Source organism: Pinus tabuliformis, chromosome 7, assembly GCF_031772625.1.
Source record: "Pinus tabuliformis cultivar Carrire ecotype Pingquan chromosome 7, CPIR1, whole genome shotgun sequence".
NCBI classification, from domain to species: Eukaryota; Viridiplantae; Streptophyta; class Pinopsida; order Pinales; family Pinaceae; genus Pinus; species Pinus tabuliformis.
This window is the reverse complement of record NC_142293.1, coordinates 350,194,998-350,214,350: the sequence shown is the minus strand read 5'-3', so window position 1 is coordinate 350,214,350 and position 19,353 is coordinate 350,194,998. Positions and strand designations below refer to the sequence as shown.

The 19,353-nt window shown below is 37.0% G+C and overlaps 1 protein-coding gene across 1 annotated transcript; it reads left to right on the top strand.

Annotated features, from left to right (window-relative positions):
* Window positions 1-2,442: 2,442 nt before the first annotated feature.
* On the top strand, window positions 2,443-3,425 carry LOC149247399 (carbon catabolite repressor protein 4 homolog 2-like). Its single transcript, XM_089444145.1, has 2 exons — window positions 2,443-2,623; window positions 2,818-3,425. Exons 1-2 carry the CDS (start codon window positions 2,443-2,445, stop codon window positions 3,423-3,425), a joined length of 789 nt encoding a protein of 262 aa, XP_089300271.1.
* Window positions 3,426-19,353: the final 15,928 nt, after the last annotated feature.

Sequence of the window (19,353 nt, the reverse complement as noted above, 5' to 3'; positions counted from 1 at the left end):
TAAAATAAATTGGGGTGAATGATAATAAATAACAAGAACATGAAAGAATTTTTTCTGTTGAAAAATTCCTTTCTCTCGAGAGGGGGTAGATTGTTACTTGTAAAATGTGTCTTAGAAATCATCCTATTATGTTAGATTTCATTCACTTAAATATGAAAGGTTGCATTGCAAGCAGTTGGAGTATTATATTAAAAATTTATTTGGTGGGGAGAAAAATATAAGAATGAACTCGTAGCTAAAATTGTATGGAGGGTGGACAACAAGGAAAAGCATTGTGGGTCTAGACAATCAAATCTCAATAGTTTTATTCAGTGGATAGAGGATTAGAATAGAACTCTTGTCAAACAATTACATAATGCCCAAACAATATGGAAATTGTGAAGCCAAAACTTGATTTGGTTGTAATTAGTTTATATAGAAGGCGGGTAAGGGAGTAATTTCTAGATAGAGCTAGACTCTCGGAGAGGCACTCAAGGCTAGGATATATCACTTCCTCAATTGATTCATGAGCCTCAAATTTGATATTCACCAAGATAGATTATGAACTATGGGGGGTCTACAAATTTGAAAAAAAAGTAGCTCACTTTGGAGGAATTGAGATTGGGAGAGGATCTTGTGGAGGTTTGAAAGTTAAATGAAAATGCCTTGAAATATTATAATGCCAACATAATGTCGGATGATGACCAAAAATATGGTCTCTTAACCATTCCATGAATTACGCTTCCAAGAAGGGATATAAAGTTGTAGCCCAAGAATGATTGTGGGATAATAGAGTTGGTTGGGGGTAGAGACAAAGATGTCAGTCGAATTATGCTAAACATTGTCAAACCTTTATTAAAAAAATTCCAAAGTTTCATCAACACACAACATAGTTTGTTAATGATAAAGAATATGATGGATCATACTATGTCTTTACTACACATCAAAGTTTAGAATCAACAACATTACAAGTCTCCACATATCTTAAAAGTGATTATGAAGATGTTTGCCTTTTAGATACAGGAGCAACACAACACATGACTTTTCGATGTGACTTCTTTTGGAATTTTAAACAATGCCATCTCAATTCAATCTTCCTTGTAGATGATACAATACACACTCCTTGTGGAAAAGGTGTAGTAAAATTTTATCTTCCTCGCATTGGAGAAAACGTTATCTCAAATGTTTGGTATGTACCAACTTTCAAAAATAATTTGTTATCTTTAGCCACAATTTGACAAGAAGGACAACAAGTTGTTATGGAGTACGGTTTAGCCAAAATAAACTCAATCAAAGAGAGTATGAAAACAATCATGATAGGATATGAAGATGGAAAACTGTTAAGGATGAAACGAATAGTTATTCCACATAATTCTAACTTTGCAGGAGTAGAAAGTATAGATATTTCACCAATAAGGTTTTGGCATGTAAGATATGGAAATTTAAACTTTGAAAGTCTCTCTCAACTTCAAACATATGGAATTCTTAAAGAACTTCCAACTTTTAAGAAATAAAATGCAAAATGTGAGGCTTTAATTTACGGGAAACAAAGTCGAGATATTTTTCCAACAATTTCATGATGTCCAAACAAATGTTTTCAATTGGTTCACAATGACATTTGTGGATCTCTACAAACTTCTATAGGAGGTTGCAGATACTTTGTATTCTTCATTGATGATTTCAGTAGAATGACTTGGGTTTATTTTTTGAAGCAAAGATCAGAAGCATTCGAAATTTAAAAAAAACCATATACAATTTAAGGGGTTCCTCAAAGAATAAAATCTTAATGTGTGTGGAATTTAACCAAAAAGTTCCTCCTATAGTGATTTGATGACTCTCAAATTAACCCTACAATTAGATTATTAGGAATATGAGATAGAGATTCTTTATTGGTTATACAAGAAATTTGAAATGAAGCATCAATTAACTTTTTACTTTACAACAAGTTTTTGATAATATACAACAACAAATGATAAGATTTCGACAATGGGTTCTGTGAGACCATTGAGAATGGGCTGTCATTCAGGGATTAATTTTATTTTTTCCAATAAAAGATAAATTGTGCATATTAAAGATTTAATTTTATATTTTTTTAAATGGTTATTTACGTCATCCAACAATGACCAACCATGAGTTATTGATTTGTTTTGTGGGGTTACGAAAGCTCAAATCATGCCGACGTCCCGTTCAACTTTTTATTTTGTAAACCGAAAAAATAACACTAAGTTATATAAATAAAGGCTAATGGAAATTTATGGAAGGAATAAATAAGCGAATAAAACCATGAATCTGGCTTTTCTGTCTATCTATAGAGCCTGGAGATTTATTTATGTTTATAGATAAAAGGTGGCATGCGGTCTTAACGAAAGAGAGCTGGCTGGTAAGTCTTATAGAAAAACTCAGAGCTCAAAGAAAAGGGATTTTTTTGTTACTAAGCCTGTTATTCGCCGGAGTGCTCAGAAAATGACTAAGCTTAACAACAACATGAATGACGGAAGTTTGACAGTCGGTCCATCATTCACAGTGGTAACATACAACGTTCTGGCAGACAGGTATGCTACTTCACAGCAGTTTCCCAACTGTCCGTCCTACGCTCTCGGCTGGGAATACCGCAGACCAAACCTGCTAAGAGAAATATTAGAATGTGAGGCGGACATCATTTGCCTCGAGGAAGTGCAACACAACCACTTTTGTATTTTTTCAAACCAGAACTGGCCAAACTAGGATATGAGGGGTTGTTTAAAGAAAAGAAGAGACAATATTTCACTGAAAATATTGACGGTTGTGAAACATTTTATAAAGTGAAAGAGTTTGATTTGATAAGATGGTGGTGGATAGGTTTAATATACAAAGACAACATTGCTCCGCACGTTCAACTTTTGTTCAAAAAGACTAATCAACTTGTGGTCATAGCTAATACCCACATTCATGCAAATCCAGAAAACAGTGATATAAAGTTGTTGCAGGTTGATTGTTTGCTCAAAAGGTTGGAGAATGAGTTGGAGCAAGAGAATGACTCTGTCTCTGATATTCCTCTTGTAATATGTGGGGACTTCAATTCTTTGCCGGGAAGCGCCCCCCACACACTTCTTATCAAAGGCTTTGTCCATAGTTTACACAAGGAATTTCGCCATACATTACCGTTAGCAAGTGCTTATTCTTCGTATTTTCAATGCAATGCTTTGTGGGCAGACATTGATAAAAAAATGGATCGTGAAACCGGGGAGCCCCGTTTCACTAACTTCATGAAGAATGACCGGGAAACATTTGAGGGAACGTTGGATTACATTCTCTACAGTACCACCAAATTGAAAGTGGTGTCGTTACTGGAGTTGGTTGACGAGGATGAGGTGAAGCCGGGTGGACTTCCTACTGTTAATCGCTCTTCCGATCACATCCCAATTGCAGCAGAGTTTACTTTCAACTTGCTTCCCAAACTGCAGTAAGTAGTAAATAAGCTTTATTTATTTTGCCGAACCATTTCGCTGGAAATATTTTTCTCAATCTGTTTTTTCAGAGAATTTTGAAACATATTTATTACTCTGAGTCTTTTAAAACCTATTTCCGTATAATGTCAGCACTCCTTACACTTAGCTGGATAATATTTTACTAATTTAGTTTCTTAAAAACATATAACTGTATAGCTTGTCTAAGTTATTATTAAAAGTTTTACTGTTTTAACTTTTTAAGTTTTTAAAATTATATGGTTTTTATGGCCAAAGAATAAAATTAAAATACTTTATTATTCATTTTCTTGGTTATTATGGAAATATTTTTCTAAATTTGATTTTTTTTTAAACATATTTATTAATCTGAGATTTTTGAAACACATTTATTGCTCTAGTTTTTTAAAACATATTTCTGTATAATGTCAACCCTGCTTACACTTAGCTGGATAGCATTTAATTAATTTAGTTGTTTTCAAACTTCTTACTGTATAATGTCCTAGCTTCTATAAGTTATCATTGACGGTTTCACTGTTTTAATCTTTTAAGCTTTTCAAATTATATGGTTTTTATGGCAAAAGAATAAAATTAAAGTACTTGATTATTCATTTGCTTTCTTTTTATGGAAATATTTTTCATAATTTTTTTAAACATATTTCGGTATAATGTCAGCCCTACTTACACTTAGGTGGATAACATTTTATTAATTTAGTTCTTTTAAAACATATCACTGTATAATGTCGTAGCTTGTCTAAGTCATTGTTGAAAGTTTTACGGTTTTAACCTTTCAAGTTTTTCAAATTATATAGTTTTTTAGAAAAAAATAAAATTAAAATACTTGGTTAACCATTAGGATAGATTTGGACTTCATCTTCGGATAAATTTGGTTTGGGAGGTTTTTCCTTCCTCAGAACCCTGCGACATTCTTATCAAATTTCTTCAGCTACATGAGATAAAAAGTTTCGGCATACAAGCTCAATGGAGTAGAGAATATCATCCTCTTTGGGGATTCAAAGAGGGTCTAAGGAAAAAATAAATCATTTCTCTAAGATGTGAAAGGATGAGGGATCAAGATCAATGCATGAAAGGTTACCCACAAATGAAAACCTAGAGCTAACAACCGCAACAACTAGAGGGATAGGGGAAGAAGAAGGATCCAATGAATAGTTAGGATTATTACCTTTCATGGGAGGATTTTCATGTTGCTTATTGACTTTATCATTAATATGAGAATAATTATTTTGGTCATCACAATGTGGATAATTAATTTGATTATTGAATCGATCATTAATGTGGTGATAATTATTTTTATTACTAAATTGATCAACAATGTTTTCACTATTTATTTGATCATTACTAATTTGACTATTAATATGATCATTAATAATTTCACTATTAATATTATTATTAATTTGTATATTAGTAGTATTATTATTATTATTATGATAAGTGAAAATGAAAACATATAGTCATATGAATAATAGTTTGAAAAGATCACAAGTGCATGGGATATATACTTCTCACCTCTAAGCATCACTTAATGAGAAATACAATGTTAGCACTTTCTTGGAAATTTCCATCTACATGAATATCCTAGTTTTGAGATGTGTCCTTATGCTTCATATCTTGGTCCACCACCATTTTACATATACAACCTCATCATCAAAGAATATTGTAGACTATCCCAAGCTTGTAGCATAAAATTACCAAACCAAGGGTCCTAGAAATTCGTCAACCAAGGTTTCTCCCCAATATGAAGTCCCAATTAGACATCACACCATTTGGAGTAAGATCCCCATCCTGCGTATCGACCTAGTTGCCATTGGTTCTTATAGATTTTCCTTGGTTGTAACAGTCAACAAGAGAAATACAATGTTAGCACTTTATTGGAAATTCCATCTACATGAATATCCTAGTTTTGAGAGGCGTACTTATGCTTCGTATCTTGTTCCACCACCATTTGACATATACAACCTCATCATCAAAGAATATTGTAGACTATCCCAAGCTTGTAGCATAAAATTACCAAACCAAGGGTCCTGGAAATTCATCAACCAAGGGTTCTCCCCAATGTGAAGTCCCAATTAGACATCACACCATTTGGAATAAGGTCCGCATCGAGTGTATCGACATGGTTGCCATTTATTCTTATAGATTTTCCTTGGCTCTAACTGTTAACAAGGGAGAAGAACATGTGTGTGCATTCAAGAAGCAAGAATGTGTGCCTAGTGATGGTTTAGTTGTAGGTCTGTCAAACTTCTTCTACTTAAAGGAAAGAGTAAGCCTCTAAGGGACGGGTAATAGTAGCACCATAGTAGAGGTACACGTAACCAAGAGAATCTATTTGAATAATGAATGGTTTTATGACATTGATTGCATGGATGAAGATTAAAACAATGGTCTTTCATGTGGCCAACTTGGTCACAGTGTTGGCATTTAACAACTTTTTGTTGTTGCTGTGGAAGAGGAGAAGAATTTGGAACAAATGAAGGTGAACTCTCATGAAGGAATCCAACACTTTGAAACTAGTGGGGGCTTGGGGTAATAAGGAATATGAAAGGAAATTTCCTTGTCATATCCAAGACAAATTCTATGCTTGTTATGGGGTAGCTCTTCCCAAGGTCTGATGATGGGCTTGGGAAGTGTAGACTAAATTTCTACATCTGCATGTACAATTGTTGCTTCATTAGGTACTAAATCTGAATGAACTTAAACAATATTGACTTACTGTTTATGGGATTTTGTTTCAATCTTATGAATAAAAACATGTTTTGAATGATGACTCCATTGTTGTAATTCTTCCTGCTGTAGCTAAGATTCAAGCTACAAAAAAACAATTTTCTCATGTGCATTTTGGAGACAAATTTTAATATTGGAAAGATAATCAGAAAAATGATGTTACCTATGACCACATAATGACCTACAAAATGATAAATAGTTGCAGCTATTAGATGAGTAGCAGGGTACCAATATCGCCAAGTCACTGTAGCAGATAGCTTAGTACTAATTGCAACGCAGCAAATGATGCTTCAATGCACTTACTTCTCAAATTACTCATGCTATGCAAAAGAAGAGCCTATCCTCTACTTTGTTTGCAAATGATATTTTTTTGATAGTTCGAGAGCCTACTTACATCTTTTTATTCAATATTCATAGATGTAATCATCTTTATAACTAAGTATGCACATATTTGACACACACCAAAGGTGACATTGATAATTTGAGTAATAGCATCCGCAATAGACTGTGTTCTGGAACCCAATATTGTTAGCTCATCAAAGCTATCTCCAGCTGAAAGAGTAGTTGCGTCCAACAACATGTACTCATGGCATAAGAATTCATCAATGCACAAAGCTTTTGCAGGAGTATACACGGTCTTCACAAGTAAAGCTTTAATGCTCCTTTAAGAAACTCTATGCAAAAACATTTGATTTAACTATCCAAAGTCTAGACCTTTATAAACCTTTGAGCAGAAATTTATAAATCCTTCATAACACTTGGTTAATTCTTATTACTTGTGCATATTAACGACACCATGGAATTTAGACTTTGGTTAAAACTCAACTTAAACCATAATACATTAATGGGTAAAAGCATGCTAATGTGTCTCATTATATGGAAAAAGCAAAAAAGTACTCAAATGAAAAAAGATAAAAAAAAATAATATAAAAATATCAATTAAATGAGTTGAGTTTCATACTTGTTAATTATAAAAAATAAATGCTAAATTTGTAACAAATCTAACTCACAATAAATTTTGGTAAAAGCTATAGTGAACCTATTTAATGGGTTTAGGAAATATAAATAATGTTATAAAAAGTAAATACTAAATTTGCAAATAAGTCAATTGATAGTAAATATTGGTAAAAACTATGGTTAATCACTCACAAAATATAAATAACTTTATGTAAAGTTAAATGAAAGGCTAAAACTCTTTAAAAATATATATAAAAATAGAATTATAATTTCTAAACAAATAATTTTATATATTATATTTTGAATAATACAAAATATGTTATTATAATCATAATTAGAAATTTTATTATAAAAAATTTAAAATATACTTAAAAAAATTTCAAAAAATAATTTTAACATTTCGTTATATGTTATTTTCAAATTTCTATTTAAAAAATTTGATTTTATAAACTTGTAAGGGTAGTTCCTTGGGTCGTGATTTTATATATACAAAAAGATGATCATTTTTACTAGTATTTTAATAATAATTAAAAAATATGCTTACTTTTTATTTTTAAATTTCTTTAGCAATCTTTCGAATGTTTACAACACATCTCTTCAAGAAATTGGAATTAAAAAACATAAATCAATAGAGAAATGGGGTGTCGCAGTTTTGTCACTACTTAAAAATTTATGTAAAATATTAATGATATCTTTTAAAGGAAATGAATAAATTAGATAAAAAATATATATTAAATTTTAGAAAAAATATGACATGAAATTGAATTTAAATTGACATGTTGTCTTCTTTTACCACCACCTAATTTGGGATGATTTTTTAAAATTTAATAGTAAACATTCCAACTCCATTTATTTTTATAAAACTTCTTTGCCACAAAAAGGGAAAAAGTGATACACATTAACATGCTTTTACCCTAATCATGCTTATTTCTATTATAATTCCCATATAATAGAAATTTTTCATAAACCACACTTAAACCTTACCTTTCTTCCATTCCACAAACCTTTTCACATATATCGATGCTCTCCTTAGCTCATTAAATCTTTGCCTTTGATCTCATTCCTCAATCCGACAGTTATCAAACAATAACTCATGCCAACTAGCCTAGCCAATCTCCACCATTTATTTCTCCTACGTCAATCCAACGGTGATCGTGCCATATCGCACGATAACAAGCACAATAATTAATACTCTGACAGCGTGTGAGAAAAGTTGTTTTGGGTTCTAAGTGTCAACCCTTTAGGTTAATCGCGTGTAAAATACCATTTACCATTTTGAGATTGCACGAGATACTACTTAGCACTTTCGTAGATGCTCCATTATTCTACTGTCACATGAACTAATATGATCCCTTCACTTCTTAACTTTGTTTTCTGCCATAAGATCTTCGCTGATCCTATTTTATCAATCTTTTCCATTGATCTAGTTGATCTGATGGTTCCAATTCTTTGTTGTTTAATTCTTTCTACATCGTTGGTCATCCATGTGTGACTCGACTTTGCCTCATTTGTACTTGTATATGGTTCTACTGTAATACCTCCACACTATCCACCAAAGGTAGTTTGTCCAAATCCCGAGCGAACAAATGTTGGAGTTGTTAACTGAGCTCCAAAAGCTGAACACTGACCAAAAGGAGATTGAGTGCTTCCAAATGTTGTGCTCCTCCCAAATGCTGGAGTAGATGCTACACCAAATGGAGTAGATGTCGAAGAAAAACGACATTGTATATATTCCAATGTTATATACTAGGAGACAACATTCTCACTGTATGGATGATGTTAGTCTAAGACAACAATACCCACATTATGCAAATAAAATTGCATGTAACTGGTCCCAAGCCTTAATCACCAGATCCATGGTGAAAACCTTAATAAATTAAGGTTTAATGTTCTTAATTATGTTTTAAGGCCCCTTCATTTTGTCTCATGCGAAAAATTTTAAATTTGACTTTCTATAGTTTGACCCCTCATTAACCTTTCCATTGGGACTTTATTTAACCTTCATTAAACTTTAGTTAATCCTTAATTCGATCGCCTTAACCTTTTAATTCATTAACCCTCTGCATAATAACCAAACCCATATCATGGTCTTCGACTTTGGTTAAAACCCAACTTAAACCCAAAATAGCTTTATCTACTTTATTTCTATTATAATTCCTATATAATAGAAATACACCACAAGCACACGCAAACCTTACCCTTTTACGTTTCCTTGACCTTTGCACATTTTCCGATGTTTATCTTTATTGATTTCACTCTACACCATTGATTTCAGTCCACCAGATCAACGATTATCGCTGATATCCACTCGTCCGCTAGAACTCAAATAACTTTAACTCGTGTCCATAAACTTCTCGGGTCTGCTCCTTCCTAATCCTTATCAGCTTCAACCTCTGCCATAGATCTTACCTTTCAGATCTGATGCTTGATGTCTTCCCTGATCAATAGAATTTCTCAATGATATTGCGCCGTAGATCAAAACCCATTTGATCGGACAGTTCTTAATGATATCGGGTGAGCTACTTGCACGAGGATTACTTGACCGATAAAGTGGCTTCCTCTCTCCTCTGATGTGCTATTTGTCATTTGATTAATGGAATCATATGACTCCTCCCTCTTACCACTTACCACTTTTTTGCCACCCGATAACCCGCTTTCACTTATAAACCCGCCTTTCTTCTTTGAATAATTCCTGAGCTAATTAACGCCTGATGACCATAGATCTTCTACCCTCAATGGTTGCGATGGCTCATCCTGATTCCTCCTTTGCTAATGCTTAAGTTAATCTCTGTCGTTCATTTCTTGACTCCATTCTAAGCAACTTAAACCTAGCCTCTTATCACAAACAATATCGTCCATTGATCTAGCTGATCCAAGGGCTCCTACGCATCAACACCTCACTTTTTCGTCCTTCCCTTTAATTCCTTTTTATGTCATTTCTTTAGTGTTCTTCTGTCATTTCAGTTTTCTTAAGGGTTTTGGTTTTTAGTTGTCCTGCATCACAACTTCCTCCTGAGCCTTACTCCACTCGCTCTTAACCGTTGTCACTCCTGAACTTCACGTTCATCCTTTAATCAAATTCAACAATCAAACAATGATCATGCTTACTCCACCTTCTTCTCTGTGTTCTGCTTGAACTTCACCTGCAACCTCTGTTACATAGAACTTACTCTAGTTCACACATGGATTTTTATTGAATTACTCCATACACACACATAAACTACAAATCGAGTTGTTTATATTAATAAACAGATATTTTCATAAGAGACTCTCTCTCTCTCTATGCCCGGATCTTCTAACCAATGGCCTCTGTATTCCTACCTTCCCGTAGGTTTACAGTCAAACCTCTAACTCACACCTCTAACTACTAAGTATCTAACTTGACTTGACTTGACTAACTCTTTTATTGCATTTTTGGCTTACATTTAGACAAAAGGATTTTATAACCAATTCCTGGTTTAGATCCATAAGCTTCTCAACAAAATCCTAAAATCTATTCCTTATCTCTAATGATTCTCTTTAATCCACAAAATCATGAACTAAATCCTAATCTATGTTTTGCAATTAATTCTCAAATTTCTCAACTATTCTAAATCTCTCATGTTCTCTTATATTTCATAACATTTACAAATATGCCTCACAATGCTTCATTAAATCCCTATTCTATCTTCTCTCATTAAAATCACTCAAAACCTTAATAATTACATTAATTTAACACTAATGAACCCAACGTCCTTAAAACATAAGAGCCCCTATGTCTACTAAAATACAATGATTTTCTTGAGCTGAATGCTCCTGCATCAGACTCCCAAAGTAGAGAATAGTCATGATCTCCTAATCATGTGTCTTCATATTTTGATAGAAAACCTCCAGGGTCCCAAACTTTAGTTTCTACTTCTCTGAATGCTCTGCACCTTTGTTGTTGTTGTATGTCTACTATCTTCTATTTCGTCTTCCTCATTTTGTTAATCAGGTTCAAGTTTTGATTGATCATCCTTCCTGTTTTCATTCTCCTCCATATGGACTGTTTCATCATCAACTGCAATAATTCTTCAATCTCCATCTCTATCACATCCTTCGACTATTCCATACTCTGCCAATTATTGTTACCTCTTTTTCTTTAATTTTCAGGTTGTTGCTATTGTTCACTAACTCTTCAAACTGTTGTTCCTCTCTTTGAATTTGTTGAATTCTTACTCTTTTACTTTTACTTTTTCTGTCTACCTTTCATCCTTACTCTCTTTCATGATTACCTCTTCCTGCATTGAATCCTAACTTTCTAGAATGATCTCCAGCAAAAGAACATCTTTTTTTCATGGATTAAATTCTTCCACAAAATCCTCTTCTACTATCTCTACTTTACTTCTCATATGTGCCAAATTTCCTCCAGCATCTGCAACTAAACCTGCACTCACAAAACAATTATTAAAATCCAAAACATAAGGCCTCAGTGCCTCTTCTTCCTTCGGCAACTCTTCAGTATGTTGCTCTGATTTCTTCTCTTCTATCAATGCATTAGTATGTTGATTTAACCTCTTTAAAGGATCCTCTAAAGAATTCTCTAATGTACTCTCAAGACTATCAATTAGCCTCCCCTAAACATCATCTGCCCTAATGATGTCTTTCTGCTCTTATACACCGTAATGAACTCCTTTCTCTGCGGTCACACTATCATACTCTGAATTTCCTAGCAAATACTTCAGCAACTCAATTTCTCTGTGACACTTCATAAGTACTTCATCATTACTTATGATTCCTGCATTTATACACAAAGTATCAATTTGAAAATTATAAGGTTCAATAGTCTCAACTATTGCTTCACATATCAATTCTTCTGACTGAATTTCATATCCTTTCACAAAAAAATTTCATGTGTTGTCACAGCTTCATACATCAATGTATTACTAAAATATTTTTGCTACAGTAATTCACTTCTTTCCTCATTCAAGAGACATTCTCCGTCATTATTTACTTCAGAGTTTTCATCTTCTGAAAGATACTCTTCCCTACTTTTGACAACTTCAAAAGATTTTTCATCCACTGCAAAACTTGTAATCACATCAAAATTATTAGATTGAACAATATAAGGTTTTACATTCTCCTGTTGGTCTGCATATGTCCACCAGTTCACAAAATAATCAATAATTCCTTCTTCTTCACCAAGAACTTCACACTACTCCGGTTCAGAAATAGACACTTCCATTTCCAACTCATCTTCTCTAAGTTTTTCCATCAGCCACTTCACTTGCTTATTAATAAGTTTAGACCATAATGTAAATTTTGGTAGTTCATAAAATTTTAAATTATTGAAGCTAAACTAGTCATGTATAAGGCCTTAAATAATTCAAATTGCTAAGAAATATTTTCATATAGTTTGAATTAAATAAAATAAACTAATTGGACTAATCTTTTTAATTTAATTATAACTATTATAAAATATATATTATTTCATTACAATAAAAGAATTATAGAGAAAAATTAAGTGAAACAATATATATATATATATACAATATTAAAATATTTGATTCTAAATATATTAATTTTTAGTTTTATTTGCTATTGAGAGGTTATGCGTTCAATTCTCTCTAACACTTTTAGATTAGGGTTCATGGTTGCGCATGTAAAACATGATCCCTTTGAATGGATCTACATGATACAAATAGATCGTGGAGATAGAAATCACAGATCTCTCGAGTCTATAAGACGCTTAAAAAAAAACAAAATACATAAACTATATCTATATCTATATATAAATATAAATATAAATAGACACACACACACACACACATATATATAATTTTAAAAAGTATAAATATGAATATAATAACGTTTTATGTAAATTAAAGGAAAATACTCATATATATATATATATATATATATATATATATATATAATTTTATAAAATATTTGTTTTCAATTGCAAATGTTTTTTTTTCTCGGTAACAAGACTAATCTATTAAATATGTACAGAGTGCAAAAATACATTAGGTGAGACCAGTATGTTCTTGCCCTCTAAGGGCAACAGATATAGACAAAAAACTAAGACTGACAAAGACAGAGACATAATTCCCTATAGCAAGCCCGCGCAGGGGTGGTTCCATGAAGTACCAAGACTGATCAAAGACGGAAGCCCGCGCAGGGGTCATAGACAAAAAGAACTGTTCAGGTTGTCCCACACAGGGGAAACAGTAAGTACTCTCATCATTAACACAAAAAACCAACAGCTTAGAAATCCTAAAAAAACATTGACTGAACCAACAACAAACTAGGAGGCAGCGACTGAGCCTGGAGCGACCTGGTGGAGCAAGGGTGCCGGCGTGACTATTCATTCGGCTCATCCGGTTGCTCTTCCACAATTGGGCACTAGCTGTAGTAATTCGGCTCAGCTTCAGTAGGCGTGGTTGCTTTCGCTTCCCCAGTAGTCACAATAGGAGCATTCTGGGAATTCTTGGAGTTTTCCTCGACGTTGGCCCGACTTTTTTCTTCCTGCTCCAACTCATCTATTGGAGTCTGCTCTGCATCCCCATGGTAGTCCTGCATCCCGTGCTCCCTGGCTTCTATGGGGACATCCACCTCAAGAGGATTCTCGATGAACAGAATGGAGAAGTGAGCACTAATACTCGGGTTTGTCGTAGAGCTGGTGAAGTTAAAAATAGTGGATCCAAAAGCTGGCAAGGAGGCTGAGCTAGATGCCCCAGCATCCATATGTTGGCCTGAGTGCAGGGGAGTGGCTCCAATGGAGCTTATCAGATTACAGTGGCAGCAATGCCTCGACTCATCTCTCACAGGTCTGCTCGAACGCCTACCTCTAGAAGAACCATGATGGCTCAACAACCTTTGTCTGGGTCTCACCATACTGGGATGGGATTCCCTGCAAACTGCCAAGTGAACCAGACTGTCGATTACCAGAACTAGCTCTGTAATGGACTCAACCGTTTGAGAGGGGACCTCTTCAACGGCAAAGAGGCCAGAAAAATGCAACACGACCAATATTCCCTGCTCAGAACCAGATTTGTGCTCTTCATCGTCACCTACCCACCTCGAATTCCCATCCGCCATAACTGCAGCAATGCTCTGGCTCGAGTGCTCTCTCCGGGCATTCACTGCTGCCATCCTCAGTCCCTTCGATTTAAACCGGGAATGAACACGCCGTCCTCTTGCATGGAGTGCCACGTGATGCCCGTGGATCGGCATCTCGCCGACTTCCAACTCCCGTCCCATCGCTTTAAACACCCGCATCCGGGGGAGTTGCCTCCATTTGGACCAATTGAGAGCATTCTTGGTCTTCCTCATTCGATAATATGTCATTCGGTTGTCCTGTAATTAGAGAGTGATTACCTCCCACTCCAACATTGGCCATGTAGTCCGCTATCTTATTTCCCTCCCTCTTTGTATGAGTGAAGGTGATAGCTCTGTTGCTTTGAAGCTTCTGTTCTATTGCCTCCAGACGTGCCTCTAACCTCCAACTGGTTGCTACTGTTTTGGCTTGTGATCCATTAAGGATTTTTTTTGCCATATTGATGAGGATTTGGGAGTCTCCTTCAACTTCCAGAGGATAGAGGTGTAGCTCCCCCACGAGCTGAAGACCCTGCCATAACCCTTCCAATTCAGCTGAGTTGTTGGTGTCCCAACCAATGCTTCCATAGAAGAGTGTCATGGGAGTCCCTTCATGATTTCTGATGATTCCCCCAAAGTCTGCTAACCCAGGATTCCCTTTTGAGGCGCCATCAAAGTTGAGTTTGAAAGTGTGCTTTGGCGGAGGCTTCCATTCAATTTGTTTGTCTATGCTGTTTGCAGGGGGATTCTGCTGGTACGTGCCGTTGGTGCATCTGATCTGCCAATTTTCCATAATAGCTTTCTCATTGGCTAGGGTAGGCCAATCCTACTTCTTCCATGATCTTATCATCAGAGTTTCTTGGATATTTTTGCAAATCATATGCCAGATTGTGTCCATCAAGGAGCGTTGATTTTTGAAGATGCACTTGTTTCCCTCCTTCCATATACTCCATAGGATTAGCCCAGGAATCAATCGCCAAAGATGATTGAGGATGTTGCTCTTGTACGGGTCCTTTTTCTACTGTCGTATGGAATTCGTAATTTCAACTTCAAGTCTGCATCTCTTTTGGCATCGAAAGCTTGCTTTCTCCCATAGTTGGTTGGCTAGAGGACAAGAGTCCAACAAGCGTTGGAGCGTTTCCTCATGGGCGCAGCAGTTAACGCATATGGAGGGTCTGTGGAAATTTCTTCTTCGGAGCTTGTCCCAAGTTACGATTCTCTGATGCCCTACCAGCCAGAGAAAATGACAGATCTTGGGCCACGAGCCTGAGTTCCATATTTGGCCCCAGATCGGGTCCTGAGGTGCAGCGTCATTGCAAATAATTTTATAAGCTTCAGACGTGGTGAACGCTCCCTTTGGCAGATATCCCCATCTTAAGATATCTTCCCTTTCATCACATCTGATTTTTCTTTTGCTGAGCTCCGTTTCCAATGCTGTGGATGTCTGGCGATTATCATTTGAGAGGATTTGGTTGCCTGGTTTTCAGGTTCTGAAACCTTTCTCCACATCCTGGGTCCAAAAGTGCCTGATTTTGACCAGCTGTGCTTCCTCCTCCAAATGATGTATAGGCTGGTTCAGAGCATTGATGAGGGTGGGCATTTGATTCCATGCGTCTGTACAGAATCTAGCGTTGTTGCCATTTCTTACCTCCCAGAAACTATGCTTCTGGATCATTTTATAATGTTCCTTGGTAGCATTCCAAATTAACGAACCTTTGTTACAGGGTTCCAATATGACAAGCTCTTCCTGGGGTCGCTGGTTTGCATATTTTGTTGTCCATAAAGTGACCCACGACTTGCCTTCATTGGTGAGCCATTGCCACCAGATCTTGGCTCCCATGATGGCATTGCTGTGCTCCGGATCCCTTAGTCCAATTCCTCCTTTTTCCTTTGGCTTGCAAACTGTGCTTCATTTTACCAGAGCCCACTTGCGATTGGTTGCATTGCTCCCCCAAAGGAAATTTCTCTCAATTTTCCTTAGTATTTTTAGGACCCATTTAGGCGCTGCCAAGATGGAAAAGAGGTACAACGGCATAGCTTGAAGGAAAAATTTAATAAGAACCGCCCGACTGACAAGGTTCAGGGTTCTATGAGTCCATTGATTGAGCCAAGATTCAAGCTTTTCAATTAAATTGCGCCAAGAGGAATGAGTGATGGCTGAGGTAGTGAGGGGAGCTCCAAGATACTTTGAGGGGAGGGTGGCCATACGGAATCCCAGGATATGGACTATGGCCGTCTTGACTACTGGAGGAGTGTTGAAAAAGAAGATCTACGATTTGGAGCAGTTGATATTGGTTCCTGAGGCTTCTGTAAAATCAGTGAGGACTGCTTTGAAAACTGAGGCTTCTTGAACAGATGGGTACCCAAACAACATCGTATCATCAACAAATTGCTGATGGGAGGTAGCTGGCAGGTGGTGTATGGAGATACCCTTAAGCTGGTGCATGAGGAGGGCATTCTTAATGTGGCGTCCCAGTCCCTCAGCCATCAAAACAAAGAGGAAGGGGGAGAGTGGGTAGCCTTTCCTGATACCTCGGGAGGGATAGAAAGGGCGAGAGGGGATCCCATTTACTAGGATGGAGAAGCTAGAAGAGGAGATAAGGCTCATAACCCAGCGAACCCAAGTGGGGCTGAAACAAAAAGCAGATAACATTTGTTGAATATAGTTCCAACTGAGTTTGTCAAAAGCCTTGGAAAGATCCAGTTTAAGGAGCATACCTGCCTGCTTTGAATGCTTGAGAGTATGTGCAATCTCATGTGTATGGATGATTCCGTCTAAAATCTATCTTCCTTCAACATAATCTGATTGTTCCAGCGAGATAAGCATTGGCAGGAGGGGCTTTAGCCTGTTTGCGATGACTTTAGAAATGACCTTTTATATGACATTGCATAGTGCTATGGGTCGGAATTTATCCGGTTTGAGCGCATCCTCTTCTTTTGGAATCAGGGCAATGAAGGTGGTGTTGTGCGAGGGAAGAAACCAATGAGCAACTCTCGACTCCTCCACCACCTCCCAGACTTCCATCTTGATCAAATCCCAGAACCCGTGAAAGAAAGTAGTGGTGAAACCATCCAGGCCGGGAGCTTTTCCATCTTTGAGCTGAGTCATTGCATTGTCTACTTCCTGCATTTGAATTGGGCTTAGGAGGAGTTCATTATGCTCTTCTGTGACTAATTTTGGTATATGGTGGGTAATTCTTTCAATTGCCGGATTTCTGTTGATGTCAGGTTCTTGGTGGACCTGCTTGAAGTGTTCGAGGGGAGTGTTTTCGATTTCCTCATGCTGCTCCACCTTTTCTCCTCCTGGTTTTTGAATATATGGGATATTGTTGCCCATTCTGCGTTGCACTGTTGTTCTGTGAAATTTTTTTTATTTCTTTCTCCCTCTTTGAGCCATCTGATTCTTGATTTCTGTTTCCAGTATATCTCCTCCTGCCTTCTTCTTTCTTCTAGCTGAATGTGGATGCTCTGTTCCTGTGCGAGAGTACGCTCGGTATGCCCGCATGTACTTATTTCTCTTTGCAGTTCCTCCAGTGCTTTTTGAAGTTCATTTTGCTCCTTGAATAAGTTTCCAAAGGTCACTCTGTTCCATCTCTTGAGGCAGAGCTTTAGATGTTTGAGCTTCTGTTGAAACTGAAACATTTTGGAGCCGTCTTGAGGGCGGAAGGAGGTCCATGTGGAGATGACAAAGTCTCTGAGAGTGGGATGAGTGAACCAAAACTCCTCAAAACGGAAGGGTCTTCGCGTTTTATTGCCTGGGCGTTGCCATTGAAGGGCAATCGGCCAGTGATCAGAGCCCGAGTGAGGTAGAATGGCTGCCGAGAAATCCCCCCCTAAGTGGATCGAGTTATCTGATATGAGAAAGCGATCCAGCTTGGAGGCTATTTGATGAGGGCTTGTTCTGCGATTACTCCACGTGAAAGTGCCGTTGCAAAACTGTAAATCTATCAATGATGCATTCTGAATAAATTTTTTGAAGTAGGTGTTTTCCTGCTCCAGCTTGTTTCTACCTCCGATCTTCTCCTCTAATCTTGTGATCATATTATAGTCCCCTCCCGCAATCCATAGAGGGTGCTTGCGATTGGCGTTGAGGACTTCTAAAGTGTGGAGGAGAGCCATTTTTTCCTTTGCTTCCTGAGGGAAGTAAACATTCGAGAGGTTCCCATGAATATTTGTGCCGACTATGTGGAAGGTGGCCTGAATGAGATTGTGTGAGGCATGGAAGTCCGACAGAGTAAGGGCTTGAGAGTTCCATGCAATGGCTAATCCCCCTGAAGCGCCCGATGCATCTACAGCGACTGATTGACATCTTGACCATGCTTTGGAGAAGATTCTTTCTATAGTATTGCTATTACATTTTGTTTCCTAGAAAAAGCAAATTTGTGGTTTTTCCAATTTAATCATATTTTTAAGCATTCTGAGCTTTCCTGGGCCGTTGAGCCCCCTGAGGTTCCATGAGATGAGCTTCATGATTCACTATTCGGGGAGGGCTTGTAGTACTTCGTAAGCTTAGCATACTTACCAGATTCCACCAGAATATTTCCAAGCGCGATTGTTCTTTGGAGGTCTGTTCTTCTTCCTCTTTTTTTGGATTCTCTTGGGGTTTGACTAAGATCCCAGTGACTGCCTGGCTGAATGCCAAGCTGATATTGATAGTAGGCCCTGGAAATGACCATTTCCAGTTTGTCCAACTGTAGTTCTGGGATACTTTCATATGCTTTTCTCTTGCATGCTGCTTCTAGTTCAAGTATGTCTAAACCATATAGATCTATACTTTCTGGCTCTTCCTCCATTTGTTGCACCTGATTGTCTTCTTCCGCGGGAATACTTGGATCCTGGGCAGGGCCAGAGGATCCATCAACCTCCATTTCGTTATCTTTGTCTTGTTTCTTCTCTTCGCTCTCCACAATGAGGATAGGGGGATCCTTGGAGGAGTGGGATTTGGATGGGTGGGCCTCGGGATGTGGCTGTGAAGAGGAAGAGGGGTGGTCAGAACTTGGAGGGGGGAGGTGATGTGCTCATCCGAGATATTAGCCAGGATTCCAAAGCTGTTCCTGACTGAATGGACAGGGTCTGAATGGTCAGGGCCTGTATTTGTTTTGGGTTTCTTCCCTGTGGGTGGTTTTTTGTGCGCTCTCTTGCGAGTTGGGGCTTTGGCGAAGCCAACATTGGGCTG

Coding starts and splice junctions, on each gene's coding strand:
- LOC149247399 (XM_089444145.1), top strand. CDS start 2,443: ATGACTAAGCTTAACAACAACATGAATGACGGAAGTTTGACAGTCGGT. Junction 2,624..2,817: donor GCTAAGAGAAATATTAGAAT/GTGAGGCGGACA, acceptor GGTGGTGGATAG/GTTTAATATACAAAGACAAC.